This window comes from Pseudopipra pipra, chromosome 15 (genome assembly GCF_036250125.1).
Source record: "Pseudopipra pipra isolate bDixPip1 chromosome 15, bDixPip1.hap1, whole genome shotgun sequence".
Lineage (NCBI taxonomy): Eukaryota > Metazoa > Chordata > Aves > Passeriformes > Pipridae > Pseudopipra > Pseudopipra pipra.
The window spans coordinates 8,636,901-8,649,045 of record NC_087563.1 but is presented as its reverse complement, the minus strand read 5'-3'; the positions used below and the strand labels follow the sequence as shown (position 1 = coordinate 8,649,045).

The 12,145-nt window shown below is 49.3% G+C and overlaps 1 protein-coding gene across 3 annotated transcripts; it reads left to right on the top strand.

The window, feature by feature from the left end:
* The first annotated feature begins 26 nt into the window (after nt 1–26).
* Nucleotides 27–11,436, top strand: LOC135422512 (sulfate transporter-like). 3 transcript variants are annotated; one of them, XM_064671712.1, is made up of 3 exons: nt 27–3,552; nt 7,138–7,771; nt 8,571–11,436. In XM_064671712.1, exons 2-3 carry the CDS (start codon nt 7,151–7,153, stop codon nt 10,167–10,169), a joined length of 2,220 nt encoding a protein of 739 aa, XP_064527782.1. In that variant the 5' UTR covers nt 27–3,552; nt 7,138–7,150; the 3' UTR covers nt 10,170–11,436. The 3 variants fall into 3 exon arrangements, with proteins under 3 accessions (XP_064527782.1, XP_064527780.1, XP_064527781.1); XM_064671710.1 differs by lacking the exon at nt 27–3,552 and adding an exon at nt 6,168–6,303 and having other exon boundaries at nt 7,067–7,771; XM_064671711.1 differs by lacking the exon at nt 27–3,552 and adding an exon at nt 6,171–6,303.
* Nucleotides 11,437–12,145: the final 709 nt, after the last annotated feature.

Below are 12,145 nucleotides of genomic sequence, written 5' to 3'. Positions count from 1 at the left end.
CTCCCTGCTCCAGCAGGGTCATCCCAGAGCACATGGCACAGGATTGTCTCCTGATGGTTCTGGAATATCCCCAGTGAGGGAGACTCCTCACCCTCTCTGGGCAATCTGTCACTTGCACAGTAAAGAAGCTCTTCCTCATGTTCAGGTGGAACTTCCTGGGCACCAGTTCCTGCCCGTTGCCTCCTGTCCCATTGCTGGGCACCCCCGAGCAGAGCCTGGTCCATGCTCTGACCCCTCCCTGCAGACACTGACAGACATTGTTCAGGTCCCCTCTCACTGTCTCCTCTCGAGGCTGAACAGCACCAGCTCCCTCAGCCTTTCCTTGTAAGGGAGATGCTCCATCCTTTCATCATCTCCACAGCCTCTGCTCTGCCTGCTCCAGGAGCTCCATGTCCCTGCTGTCCTGAGGAGCCCAGACCTGGACACAGCACTGCAGATGTGCCTCACCAGGGCTCAGCAGAGGGGCAGGATCACCTCCCTGACTTGCTGGCAATGCTCGTCCTAATGCACCCCAGGATACCATTGGCCTTGGCCCCAGGACACACTGCTGGTCATGGACAACTTGTTATCCAGCAGGACCCCCAGGTCCTTCCCTGCAGAGCTGCTCTCCAGCAGGTCAGCTCCCAACTTGTACAGGTGCCCAGGGTTGTTCCTCCCCAGGTGCAGGCATTTGCCCTTGTTGAATTTCAGAGGGCTCCTCTCTGCCTGTCTCTGTCTCTCCAACCTCTCGAGGTCCCTTGAAGGGCTGCACAGCCCTCTGGGGGATCAGCCACTCCTCCAGCTTTGTGGCAGTGAACTTGCTGAGGAGGCGCTGACCCCTTCATCTGAGTCATTGATGAGTAAGTTAAACAATGCTGGGCCCAGTACTGAACCCTGATGGACACCACTGGTGACAGGCCTCCAAACTAGACCCTGATTACGATCCTCTGGGATCTGCCATTCAGCCAGGTCTCAATCCACCTTGCTGTCTGCTTATCCCGCCCACACTACCTGAGTTTGCTGAGAGAAGGTGTCAGAAGCCTCCCTGAAGCTCATTAGACAATATCCACTGCTCTGCCTCAGAAGATGCTGCAGCTATAACTTTTGGAAAGAAGAGCCACACGTGTTTGGTGAGTCCTCAGTCCCTGTTTCCCCTGACAGGGTCCCTGTTGCAATGCACAGTGTACACACAGCTGTGTGCTCTGTTCTCCCACACCATGTTGCACACACATAGGCACTCAGGGAGGTTCCCTGCCCACGTAAACCAGGGCACTGATTGATGATTCGTGGCTTTCACCTTGTTCTGACCCTGCTGCTCTGTGCAACCCAGCTGTGGTTTGTTTCAGGATTAATAACAGGTAATCAGCAATGTGGTGACAGTGATGTGCCATGTACCAGGGAGCAGCATCCTCCTGTGGGTCAGGACCATATTCCTAAAATGAAAGAAATGACAAAGTTGGTCAAGTTTGATGCTACTCGTACTTTACAATATGTGTAGTTACAGGGCCTGGTATTACATACCCAGCCTTATGAAATTGCTGTCATGTATTTCACTGTTACTTGACATAATATGAAGCTGTCTCAGGGGAGGATTAGGCTGGATATTGGGAAAAGGTTCTTCCCCCAGAGGGTGGTCGGGCACTGAACAGGCTCCCCAGGGCAGTGGTCATGGCCCCAAGGCTGCCAGAGCTCAAGGAATGTTTGGACAATGCTCTCAGGGACATGGTGGAATTGTTGGGGTGTCCTGGGCAGGGCCAGGAGCTGGATTTTGATGATCCTCGTGGGTCCCTTCCCTTTGATTCTGTGATTGTATACCAGGTTATATGCCTTGTTCAGGTCATGGCCAGTAAGAGTCAGAGCAAAACTGAGAGCAGCTCTGCATGCAGTTCTGAGCAGTTACTGTGAACATTATGTCTTGCATACTATGTGTCCTTGAATTATGGAAAAGACCCAGCATGGCTCAGCTTTTACCTGAGGATACCTTTTACCTTAGGAGACCTCAGAGCACATGCTGCAATTTTTGTGTTGCCAACAGAGTGGTAGGAGCACTCATTTCTGGGGAATGCCTGCAGGAGCTTTCTCTTGAAAAACACAGGACAGGCATTGCCTTGAGCAAAATGAGTCTGGTTCCTGCTGATACAGAGCTGAGATGACCAGATTCAGTCAGCAGCACCCTTTACCTGTATTGTTTAAAGCTCTGCCTTACCTGAGAATAACAAATTCTTGCCATACATGCTTCTGTACTAGATGGGACCTCTCCAACCCCATCTTCAAGGTCACAGCCTGATTGGAGTCTCCTTGGGAAAAGTGTCCAGGAGTCCAGCTCATGCAAAGCCCTCCCAGCACCTGGAGCAGCAGGTTAGAAACTTCCTGAGCACGGAGACCTTTGTTAGAGCTTTTTCAGCACTTCTTCATGAAGCTTCCCAACCCCTTTTCTTGAACCTGTTGACTCCCACCACACCTTGTGGCAGTCTGTCCCGACCTCCGAGCTGTGGGAAAAAGCTTCTCCTTCTGTTTGAAGTATCATAGCAGATCCAGTATTGTCACACAGCAGGTAGCTGGAGATTAGATTAGGTACTTGGAAAGAATTCTTTACTGGGTTGGAAGGGCCTTTAAAGATCATCCAGTCCCACCCCCTGCCATGGGCAGGGACACCTTCCTCTAGACCAGGTGGCTGAGTTCAGTCCAGCCTGGCCTTGAACACTTCCAAGAATGGAGCAGCCACAACTTTTCCAGGCAACCTGTGCCAGGGCCTCACCACCCTAAATAATGCCAAATAGCCTGGGCTGAATGCCAGTTCAGTATGAGAGAGAAATGTGTCTCCAGTTTTTATTGCACTGTATTTATCTGTAATCAATTTAATCTGTTTGCAGATCCTTTATAGCATTCAATGATTAGCTTGATAACTTGGAAAAGAGTCAAAAGCACTGGACATTTGTTGTGCAGGGAAAAACATGGAGACAGCAACAAAGTGTTGCAGAAGTTGCCAAGGAATGTTTTTCGTCCTTGTTACATAAATGGGGAGTGCTCCTTGAATCCTCCAGCTGATGTGGTTGGAAGTGATCTTTTTTTCCATCTTCTAGGAGCGAAGATGCTCTTTATCAGTGTTTATTTGTAGGTTCCTTGGTCCCTCTCAAATCTCAGAGTGGTGTGACTGCATTTCCACGTGCAATCAAAGGGTCAGTGACACTTTTGGCCTCACAGTATTTGTGTTTTCTTTGTCCTGCAAGCTCTGCTGTGCCCCCTGCATGGTAGCACAAACTACCCTGCCAAATAACAGGTGGCTGCAAAAGCTGTTCTGTTTTCTAGGACGTGTTGTCTCTTGCAGAAACATGAATAATTGCTTCCCAAGAAACTACTGGAGAGGTTCTGTTCAGCTTTTTTGTCCTCAGGTGCCTTTGTTGCATTTTGCCATATCTCAGCAGTGGGACCAATTCTGAGCTTGTCTCCTTTTCCTTGTTTTTTTCCTTAAAAAGGATGATGTTTTGCAGATGTCTACGTATTGAAAATACATTTCCAAGCAGAACTGAACCAACAGCCATCTGAAAATACTGTCAAGTCCCAAATCTGAAGGTAAGGAAAAGCATCAGTCTTAGATACCTGGCACCATTATAATTTTTATTTAAATAAAGTTGCATGTGATCTGAATAATAGGGAGCAGTGGGGTGCATCCATCTTCTACCAGTTTATGGCCTGTTTATGAAGCCAAGACATGTAGGATGTTACTTCAAAGGCTTTCAGAAACCAAATAGTCATAAGGATATTTACAAACCTTAAATCAAATAAAAAATCCTTGTGCAGTGCAGTTAGCTCTGTTCCAAAGAAAATGAGATGCCAGCTTGTCCTGTAAAACAAAAGTGATGCATTGGCACACCAGCAGAGACTTGAAATTGCTACATTTGCCCACTGCAAAATGCCTGAATAACAATCACAGACCCAGAAAATTTCTTTCTTTTTTTTTTTTTTAACTTTAGGATAGAAAACTGCAACGGGCCACTACTGCATTTTCCTTGTACCTGGAGCTTGTTTCCACTGCTCTGTGTCCAGCTGGCTGCAGTGGCTGTGGCATAGATGGGTGTTAAATTGGTCACATACCATGCCAGGAATGAAAACTTGGATTTCATGATTCCTGTTTGAAAACCAGAGAGTGCCAGGCAACGTCCTGTCTGCACTTGCATTGTTCAAGATAAAACCACGTGTCCAGCCCAGCCTTGCCCAGGATGGAGCTAAACAGTTAGATGAGTTTATAGTGGCAACAAAGAATAACCCTGAAAGATGCATTTGAAAACAAACAGTTTCAGCAGTCAGCTGTAGTGACCTTGCTTTGGAAGGCAGCACAACCTTGGCCAGCTCAAGGTCACCTGAAGTTCTGTTGTGGGTTTCTTTTTTTAAGCTTTCTGCTACACATTTTCCAGAGCAAATGTGAAGTGTTTGCAGTTTCTGCCCTTGACTCACCTCATACAGTAAAAGTGATTTCAGGGATGTGCACAGTGTCACCAAGTGTGTTCTTACATCCTCTCTGCCAGGATGGATAACAGAAAGTGGCCTCTCCTCAGTGCCCACAGCTGGAATTTCCAGCACAGAGAGAACCATGCAGAGAGCCAAACACATTGGAAAGCCAGCTGGGACAAAGAGCTTGAGAATTGCAGGGAAAATATGAAATATTTTAAAGCTAAGTATACAAAAGCAATGGGGAATTTACACGTAAGAAAAGAGAGAAAAAAATTTTAAGGAAGGATGGCTGGGGAGGTTTGGAGACAGAAGGAATGGGAAAAAGAACTGCTTACGAAAGCCTCTGCCTTGGAGATGTGGAAGACCATGGCTATATCAAGGCTTACCAAGCTATATGAAAGGGTCATCTTTTAAGGACAGGAGGAAAGACAAGGCCAAGGAAAGATACAGTCTGTTACTGGGAGAAGCAAAAGGGAGTTATCAACAATGCACCTTAAAATACGTGAGCTGTGGAGGAATGACAGAGAATAAAGAATTTGTATAAATAGGTAAATACATTGAGCAGCTGCCTCCCTGCCATGTGCTCTCATTTTCTCTGCTGCCAGAGAGCATGGATGTTTCTTATTTATTTACTTCTAATTACTGAGATACAGACTGCCACTGATGAGATAAATGTAGCTCAGAATGCTGGTCTTCCCCTTCTCTTCCCTCAGGGTGTCTCCACAGCATCTCTATAAAAACCTTGTGAAAATGCCACTTCTCCAGACCCCACACCATCTCTCCAATGCCCTGGGCTCTCAGCCCTCTCCCCAGTCCCAGAACAGTCAGTGCCAGGAGCAGAGGCAGAGGCCAAGCTGCCTGACTTCCAGGCATTTATCCAGCTACATGGGGCAATGGCATATCCAGCAAAATCTAAGAGACTAGGTTGGTGAAAAAGAGATGGAAAAGAAGGAGGGGAGCTTGAGAGGAATGGGTGTGGATCTGATGTAGGTTGTTGGCAGGGATCATAAGGGCAGAACAGTCACAGCTGGTATTTATGAGGCTGCTGTTTCCACTCAGGATGATGGGACGTTCCCTTTTTTCCTGGCTGCAAGTGCAGTTGTTCACCTTTACATACAAAAAAATTCCAACCCTGCACTTTGCTGAATTGTGCTTATTTTGTGCAGTAAAATCCCTTGTTATCCATGCTGGTCTCTAAAAGGCATGCGAAAAATGTGGATTGTGCAAATTTCACACATACTGAGTCCTCCTGTCTGCCTAGAAATAACCTGTGTCACCACACCTTTGCTGTCTGTGCAGACAAACCTCTGTTTTACAGAGCCTCTGTGGTGGGTGCTGTGGAAGAACTACAAGGACAGAAAAGTCATTCTGGAACAAGTTTTGCTTTTTGGCACAAAAGCTTGTCCAGAATAGATGAAAACCTGAGTGGAGAAGCCCAGCAGGACTTGTGTTCATTCAGTTCATACAGAGCCAGAGCAGAAAGGTTTCTTTTCATTGTTCCCCTTGTTTAGCAAACACTTCTCAGGATACCAGCAATACTTTTAATCTGGCAGGAGCACTTTTGTCAACCCCTTCAATTATTCTTCATGACCAGAGTAAGTTTCTATCAAAAATACTATCTCAGAATAATGTTTGTTTTCAAAATACAGCTCTCTTTGTCCCGCTGCACTGTCTTCATTGGCTGGAGCGAGATAAAAGGGCTTGGCTGAGTAACTCAGACCTCAAGGGAAGCAGCACATGGTCCAGGTTCACAGTTGTCAGCCTTGTGCCTCCTCTGTTCAGGGTGAGCTGCAAGGTGGAGACAGGTCTGTCCACAGGGGGAGAAGCTCCGGGTAGTAAGAAAACTACCAGTGTGTCTCCTGGCAGCCAGAGGTAAGAGATTTGGGCTGGGACTAGTGGTGTGAAATGAATGTGTAGGGCAGGGGAATGAGATTTCTCATCATCCCAGTTCAATTTCCGAACTACAGTCACTCTGGGTCTCCTCTCAGGAGCATTTTTCTCTGTGTGTACCGTTCAGTTTTGACAAAAAGGTACATTTTGTTGCAGGTGCATTTTGACTGGAAAGCTTGGATGAGCTCTGGAAAGTGTCTCTGTTACTTAACCAGACAGAAAAAGTAGGATGGTTTCATTCTGCAGATGGGAACCCCTGTGATGTGCACGTTTGGTGCAAGCCAGCAATGTAATTTACAATTTTGTAATGTTGAAGAAAAAATTATTTTGCAAATTACCTCCCTTATTCACATGCTGCATTCCTGAAAGTATCACTTGGAATATATCAACATTTTCAAAATAGTTTTTGCTTAAGTAGAAGTGCCACTAAGAAACACAGACTTCCTGAAGGAGTTTTAGTTTCAGTGAAATAATATTGTCTGATTTTAACCCATTCTGCTGTCCTGTTTCAAAACAAGAGGTATGTTAGGAAAGAGCACAGGGGTCTCTGTAGTTCTGCCCCTGATGTGGGCACCTGTGCCAGCATGAATGTATTTAAACCATAGGCTCAAGGTTGTGGTTAATCAGGTAAATGACAACAAATAAATCAACCAGAACTATGGGAAAGTGCTTTTCTGTTTGGTTTGTCTGAGGTTATTTTCCTTTATTTATTTATTTATCTATCTATCCGTGCAATCTGCATGAGGTCTGGAGCTAAGCAAAGCAAATTGTGTACATGACTGCAGCCCTTCATGACTGCCTGCTCTCCTGCCTTAGCTCTCCTGGTGCCATGGAGGACACGTCCAGCCAGAAGTCCGGACCAAGCAAAGACACACTGAGCTCCCCAGTGCCACAGGAGACTCCTGCCCATTTCATCCACGTCAAGTTGGAGGAATATGAGCCCACAGACTTCAGCACCAAGGAACTCATCCTAAAGAAAGCCAGAGAGGTCTGCACATGCAGTCGTCAAACCATCATCACCTTCCTGTGCCGGTTGTTCCCAATGCTGGACTGGCTCCCTTGCTACAACATCAAGACACAGTTGCTTGGGGACATCATATCTGGGCTCCTGGTGGGGATAGTCACCATCCCTCAGTCCGTCTCCTACTCCCTCCTAGCCAGCCAGGATCCCATCTACGGGCTCTACACCAACTTCTTCTGCAGCATCATCTACTTCGCCATGGCCACTTCGCGGCACAACTGCGTGGGCTCCTTCGGGGTGCTGTGCCTGCTGGTGGGGCAGAGCGTGAACCGGCACCTGCGGCTGGCGGGGTACGGCGACGACAGCTCCGACAGCTCCCCACTGCTGGGCAACACCACCTCTGCTGGCAACGGGACAGCTGCCTGCGACAGGAGCTGCTACGCCATCACCGTGGCCCTTTCCTTATGCTTTCTGGTTGGCATTTACCAGGTACGAATGTTTGCTCTTGTGCTGTTCCCTCCCTGTCCTTTCCCTGCTAGGAATTTCTCTGAGTTTAAGATCTCTAAGCTCCAGTCTTGGTTTGGACTTGTAAGTTGTGAGAAACATTTCCTGGTGTGACTAGACCCCAGCATCCTTGACTCCCTGTGAATGTAGTGATTTTAAAATGTGCAAACACGGCTGAGTGGGGAGTTTTTTTCCCCCCATGTGATAGCCCAGATCCTTGAATGTGTCTGAAACATTCTCATAATCAGACACAGCAAGGGAGAAGAGGAACTGTGAACCACCTTCCCACCACCCCAGTCCTGGACCTGGGCAGCTTAGAGCAGATTTGGGGCTGACAAGAACCACCCTCAAGGACCCTGCCATGCTCCCTGGCAGTGTCCCCGCTGCCTGGGCTTAGCTGTCACTGAACAACTCCAGGCTTTTTCACTGGGACAGCTAAAATTTAGAGCATCACAATGGTTTTATGCCACTGAGTGATACTCAGAGCTGCTTTGGTGGGGCTTCTGCCTGGAATTTCAGTGTTAACCATGTACCCTTATTGCTTCTAAGGAGGAAGTAGCAGGGACCTCGTAGGCTTCTTTGTATGGCATCCCTATAGCCACAGACAGGTGTTAGAGGTAGGTCTCTAATTTTTCATATGCCAGATTAACTACTGAAGACAAAGTCCTCTGCCTCACACTGAATGCTCATCAGACAGAGTAGCCAAAGCTGCTAAACTGGAAGCAAACTGACCTCTTCCAGCCCTTCTCATCCATGCTAAAGGTATGGCTGGTTTGCTTTTCAGATCGTGCTGGGGGTTTTACAGCTGGGATTTGTGGCTGTCTACCTGTCAGAACCTCTCCTTGGTGGCTTTGTGACCGGCTCCAGCCTCACCATTATCACCTCCCAGATGAAGTATCTCCTGGGACTGAAAATCCCTCGTCACGAAGGGGTGGGATCATTCATCCTGACCTGGGTTGACCTTTTCAGATACATTCGGAACACCAACATCTGTGACCTGGTCACCAGCCTGGTTGCTTTGGCCATCATAGTGCCTGTCAAGGAGATCAATGACCGGTACAAGGAGAAGATGAAGGCCCCGTTCCCCATAGAGCTGCTGGTGGTCATTGTAGCCACAGTCATATCTCACTACTTCAACTTTGAAACACGATACAATTCTGATGTTTGTGGGGATATCCCCACTGGTTTCAGGAAACCCACTCTACCAGATATAAGCCTGTTTCCCAGCCTGGCAATTGATGCTCTGCCCATTGCTGTTATTGGCTTTGCCATGACCATCTCCCTGGCAGAAATCTTTGGCAAAAAGCATGGCTACACTGTCCGTGCCAACCAGGAGATGATCGCCATTGGCATGTGCAACCTGATCCCTTCCTTCTTCTACTGCTTTGCCAGCTCTGCAGCCCTGACCAAGACTCTGCTGAAGGAGTCCACGGGGACCCAGACCCAGGTCTCTGGCCTGGTCACCTCCCTGGTGCTGCTGCTGGTGCTGCTGTGGATTGCTCCGCTCTTCTACTCGCTGCAGACCTCCGTCCTGGGGGTGGTCACCATCGTCAACCTGCGGGGGGGCCTGAGGAAGTTCCGTGACACCCCCCGGATGTGGCGGCTCAGCAGGCTGGACACGGTGGTGTGGTGGGTGACCATGCTGAGCTCCACCCTGATCAGCACAGAGATCGGGCTCCTCGTGGGCGTCTGCTTCGCTCTGCTCTGCATCATCTTCCGCACGCAGAGACCCAGGGCCGCGCTCCTGGGCAAGGTCAGCAACACGGAGATCTACGAGGACCAGTCCACTTACAAGCAGCTCAGCAGCATCGCCAACATCAAAATCTTCCGCTTCGAGTCGTCCCTCTACTACGCCAACAAGGACTATTTCAAGACTGTTCTGTACCAGAGAACTGGGGTAAATCCTGTTCTGCTGGCTGCTAAACACCAAAGGGTGCAGGCCCGGGCAAACACAGAGACAGGCAACAGCAAGAGCTTTTTGGGCACTGGGTTTAACTGCCTGAAACAGGCCAAGAAAAGGGCTGAGAAGCCTCCAGCAGATGCCTGTCCTCCCTCCATAGATATGCACACCTTAATCCTTGACTGTGGGGCAATGCAGTTCATAGATACTGTGGGTCTCTCTGTGCTAAAGGAGACATATCATGACTATAAGAAGATTGGTGTCCAGGTGCTCCTGGCCAACTGCAACCCCTCCATCCGCCACCGGCTCCGGGAGGGAGGCTGGGCTGGCGAGACAGGCAGTGAGGGTCAGCTGGCTTTCCACAGCGTCCATGATGCAGTGCAGTTTGCTGAGCGGTGGTACCATGTGCACCAGGAGGAAAGCAAGGAGAAACAGGATGCTCTCCTGGACCCCGAAGACCTGAACTTCCAGGTGTCTTTGTAGACCTGTGTGTGGGGAATGATTTCTAACGGGGAAGGGCTTGGTACGTACTCGAGAGCAGTTTCGGTCTTTGTGCAGTCAGAGCGCGCAGGAGAGACTGGTGATGATCTGCCAGCAGCGGCATGGGGGAGAAGGATGGGAAGAGAGATTTGAGGAGAGATTGGCAACAGGTAAATCGTCCGGGAGGCGTTTTTTGGGGTCCGTCGTGCCGGTGAGAGCCGGGGCGGCGTTTGAGGCGCTCCCGCCCTGCACTGCCCCGCGGGGGCGCGGGGGGGCGCGAGTGAGACGCGCTCGGGGCCGTGTCCTGCAACCCCGGCGGGCTCGGGGAATCCGGGATGGTTTGGGGGGGACAGAGCTAAAGGTCATCCCCTTCCAGCCCCCTGCCATGGGCAGCGACACCTTCCACTAGACCAGGTTGCTCCAAGCCCCGTCCAACCTGGCCTTGAACACTTCCAGGGATGGGGCAGCCACAGGGTCAAGATGGGACACTAAGACAAAGGAAAGAGGAGCTGCAGGCAAGGTCAAGAGATTCATGGAGCTCCTGGAGTGGGTCCAGCCGAGGCTGCGGAGATGATGAAGGGACTGGAGCATCTCTCTTACAAGAAAAGGCTGAGGAAGCTGGGGCTGTCCAGCCTTGAGAAGAGACACTGAGAGGGGACATCATCACTCTCTGTCAGTATTCCACAGTTGAAATTACAGATTTTCTCCCCCCCCAAAAAGGTACCGGAGATCACCAGCTGCTCTTCATAAACTGTAAATGAGGAGACCTGTGCCACAGCCTGCAAGAGCCACAGTTCTCCCAGTGCCTGGTAGGATCTGTGCTACCTGCCCTGCACATCCACATGTGTAGCTGGATCCTGCCTGCAGCAGGAGACATGGAGCTGTCACTCCCAGCAGTGGGTCAGGGCTTTCTGACACCTCCAGCACTTCCAGGTGTGCAACTGGAGGAGCCTCAGCTCCATATTGGACACGGGTACCTGTCCTTTCTGCTGGGCTGGGACAGGGACAGGCAGCATCCTGCTGGCCCTGATGCTGCACCCCAGGGGTGAGTGTGTGCTCTAAGCTCTGAAGGCTCCACAGCACTGCCAAGTCCCAGAATAGCTTTTCTTCCACTAACTCCATCTGTAAAAACACCTTCTATGTTGAATATTTCTATGTGACTATTCCCCTGGCCTCATCCAAGCAAATGCAGCACCTTCCTCTGAAGGGAACTGTAGCTTGGAAGCCCAGGGACAGGAGACTGTTGTAAATAAAGTGTATGGAAAAGGAATCCTATGTCTCTGCTCAGGAATATGTCTTCTTATGCTCAAAAGATTATTTTGAATGTATTAAAGAGCATGGTGTGCCCAGCTGCTTGCAGGTCCTTGGGAAAAAGCTGTGTCAGGCGGAGGTGGATTGACTGAAGATCTCAGTGCAGGACCTTGCAGGGCTGGATGTACTCAGTGAGCTCTAGGTGTGGGTGCAAGTGGGGTGCAGCCCTCAAGAGCTGCATCATCTCTCTCCAACAGTCCTCTCAGGCCATCACAGCATGAGGCAACTCCCCAGGGAGGTTGCATTAGCCATGACTAATGGGGCAGTTTTGTAGCTGAAGAGCAAGTTAGTAAAGAAGTCTTGTTACCTGCAAGGATTATGACTATCCTTCCCCTTTGGAATAGCATTGCCATAATTTTCTTTATAAGACTCTTTATGGAGAAAATGAATTTGTTTTAGTTAGACTTTAGATGCATTTATGGTCTCAGTGGGGTCATAAAGCCACAGCAGGAAATAAATTCAGTGCTGATAATTCCTGGGCACAGCCTGGTACAGTTCAGAGCAGATGAGATTATGGTAAGAGCAGCAGGTCCTACAGCCCCCTGCAATGGGACACAGCTGTTTTATGTGAGCAGTTCCTGCTCCCAGCCTGCTCAGGGCTGGGAGAGCTGTGAAAATGACAAAGAGATACATAGCAGTTTTTATGGGATGCCTTCCCTTGGAAAGGA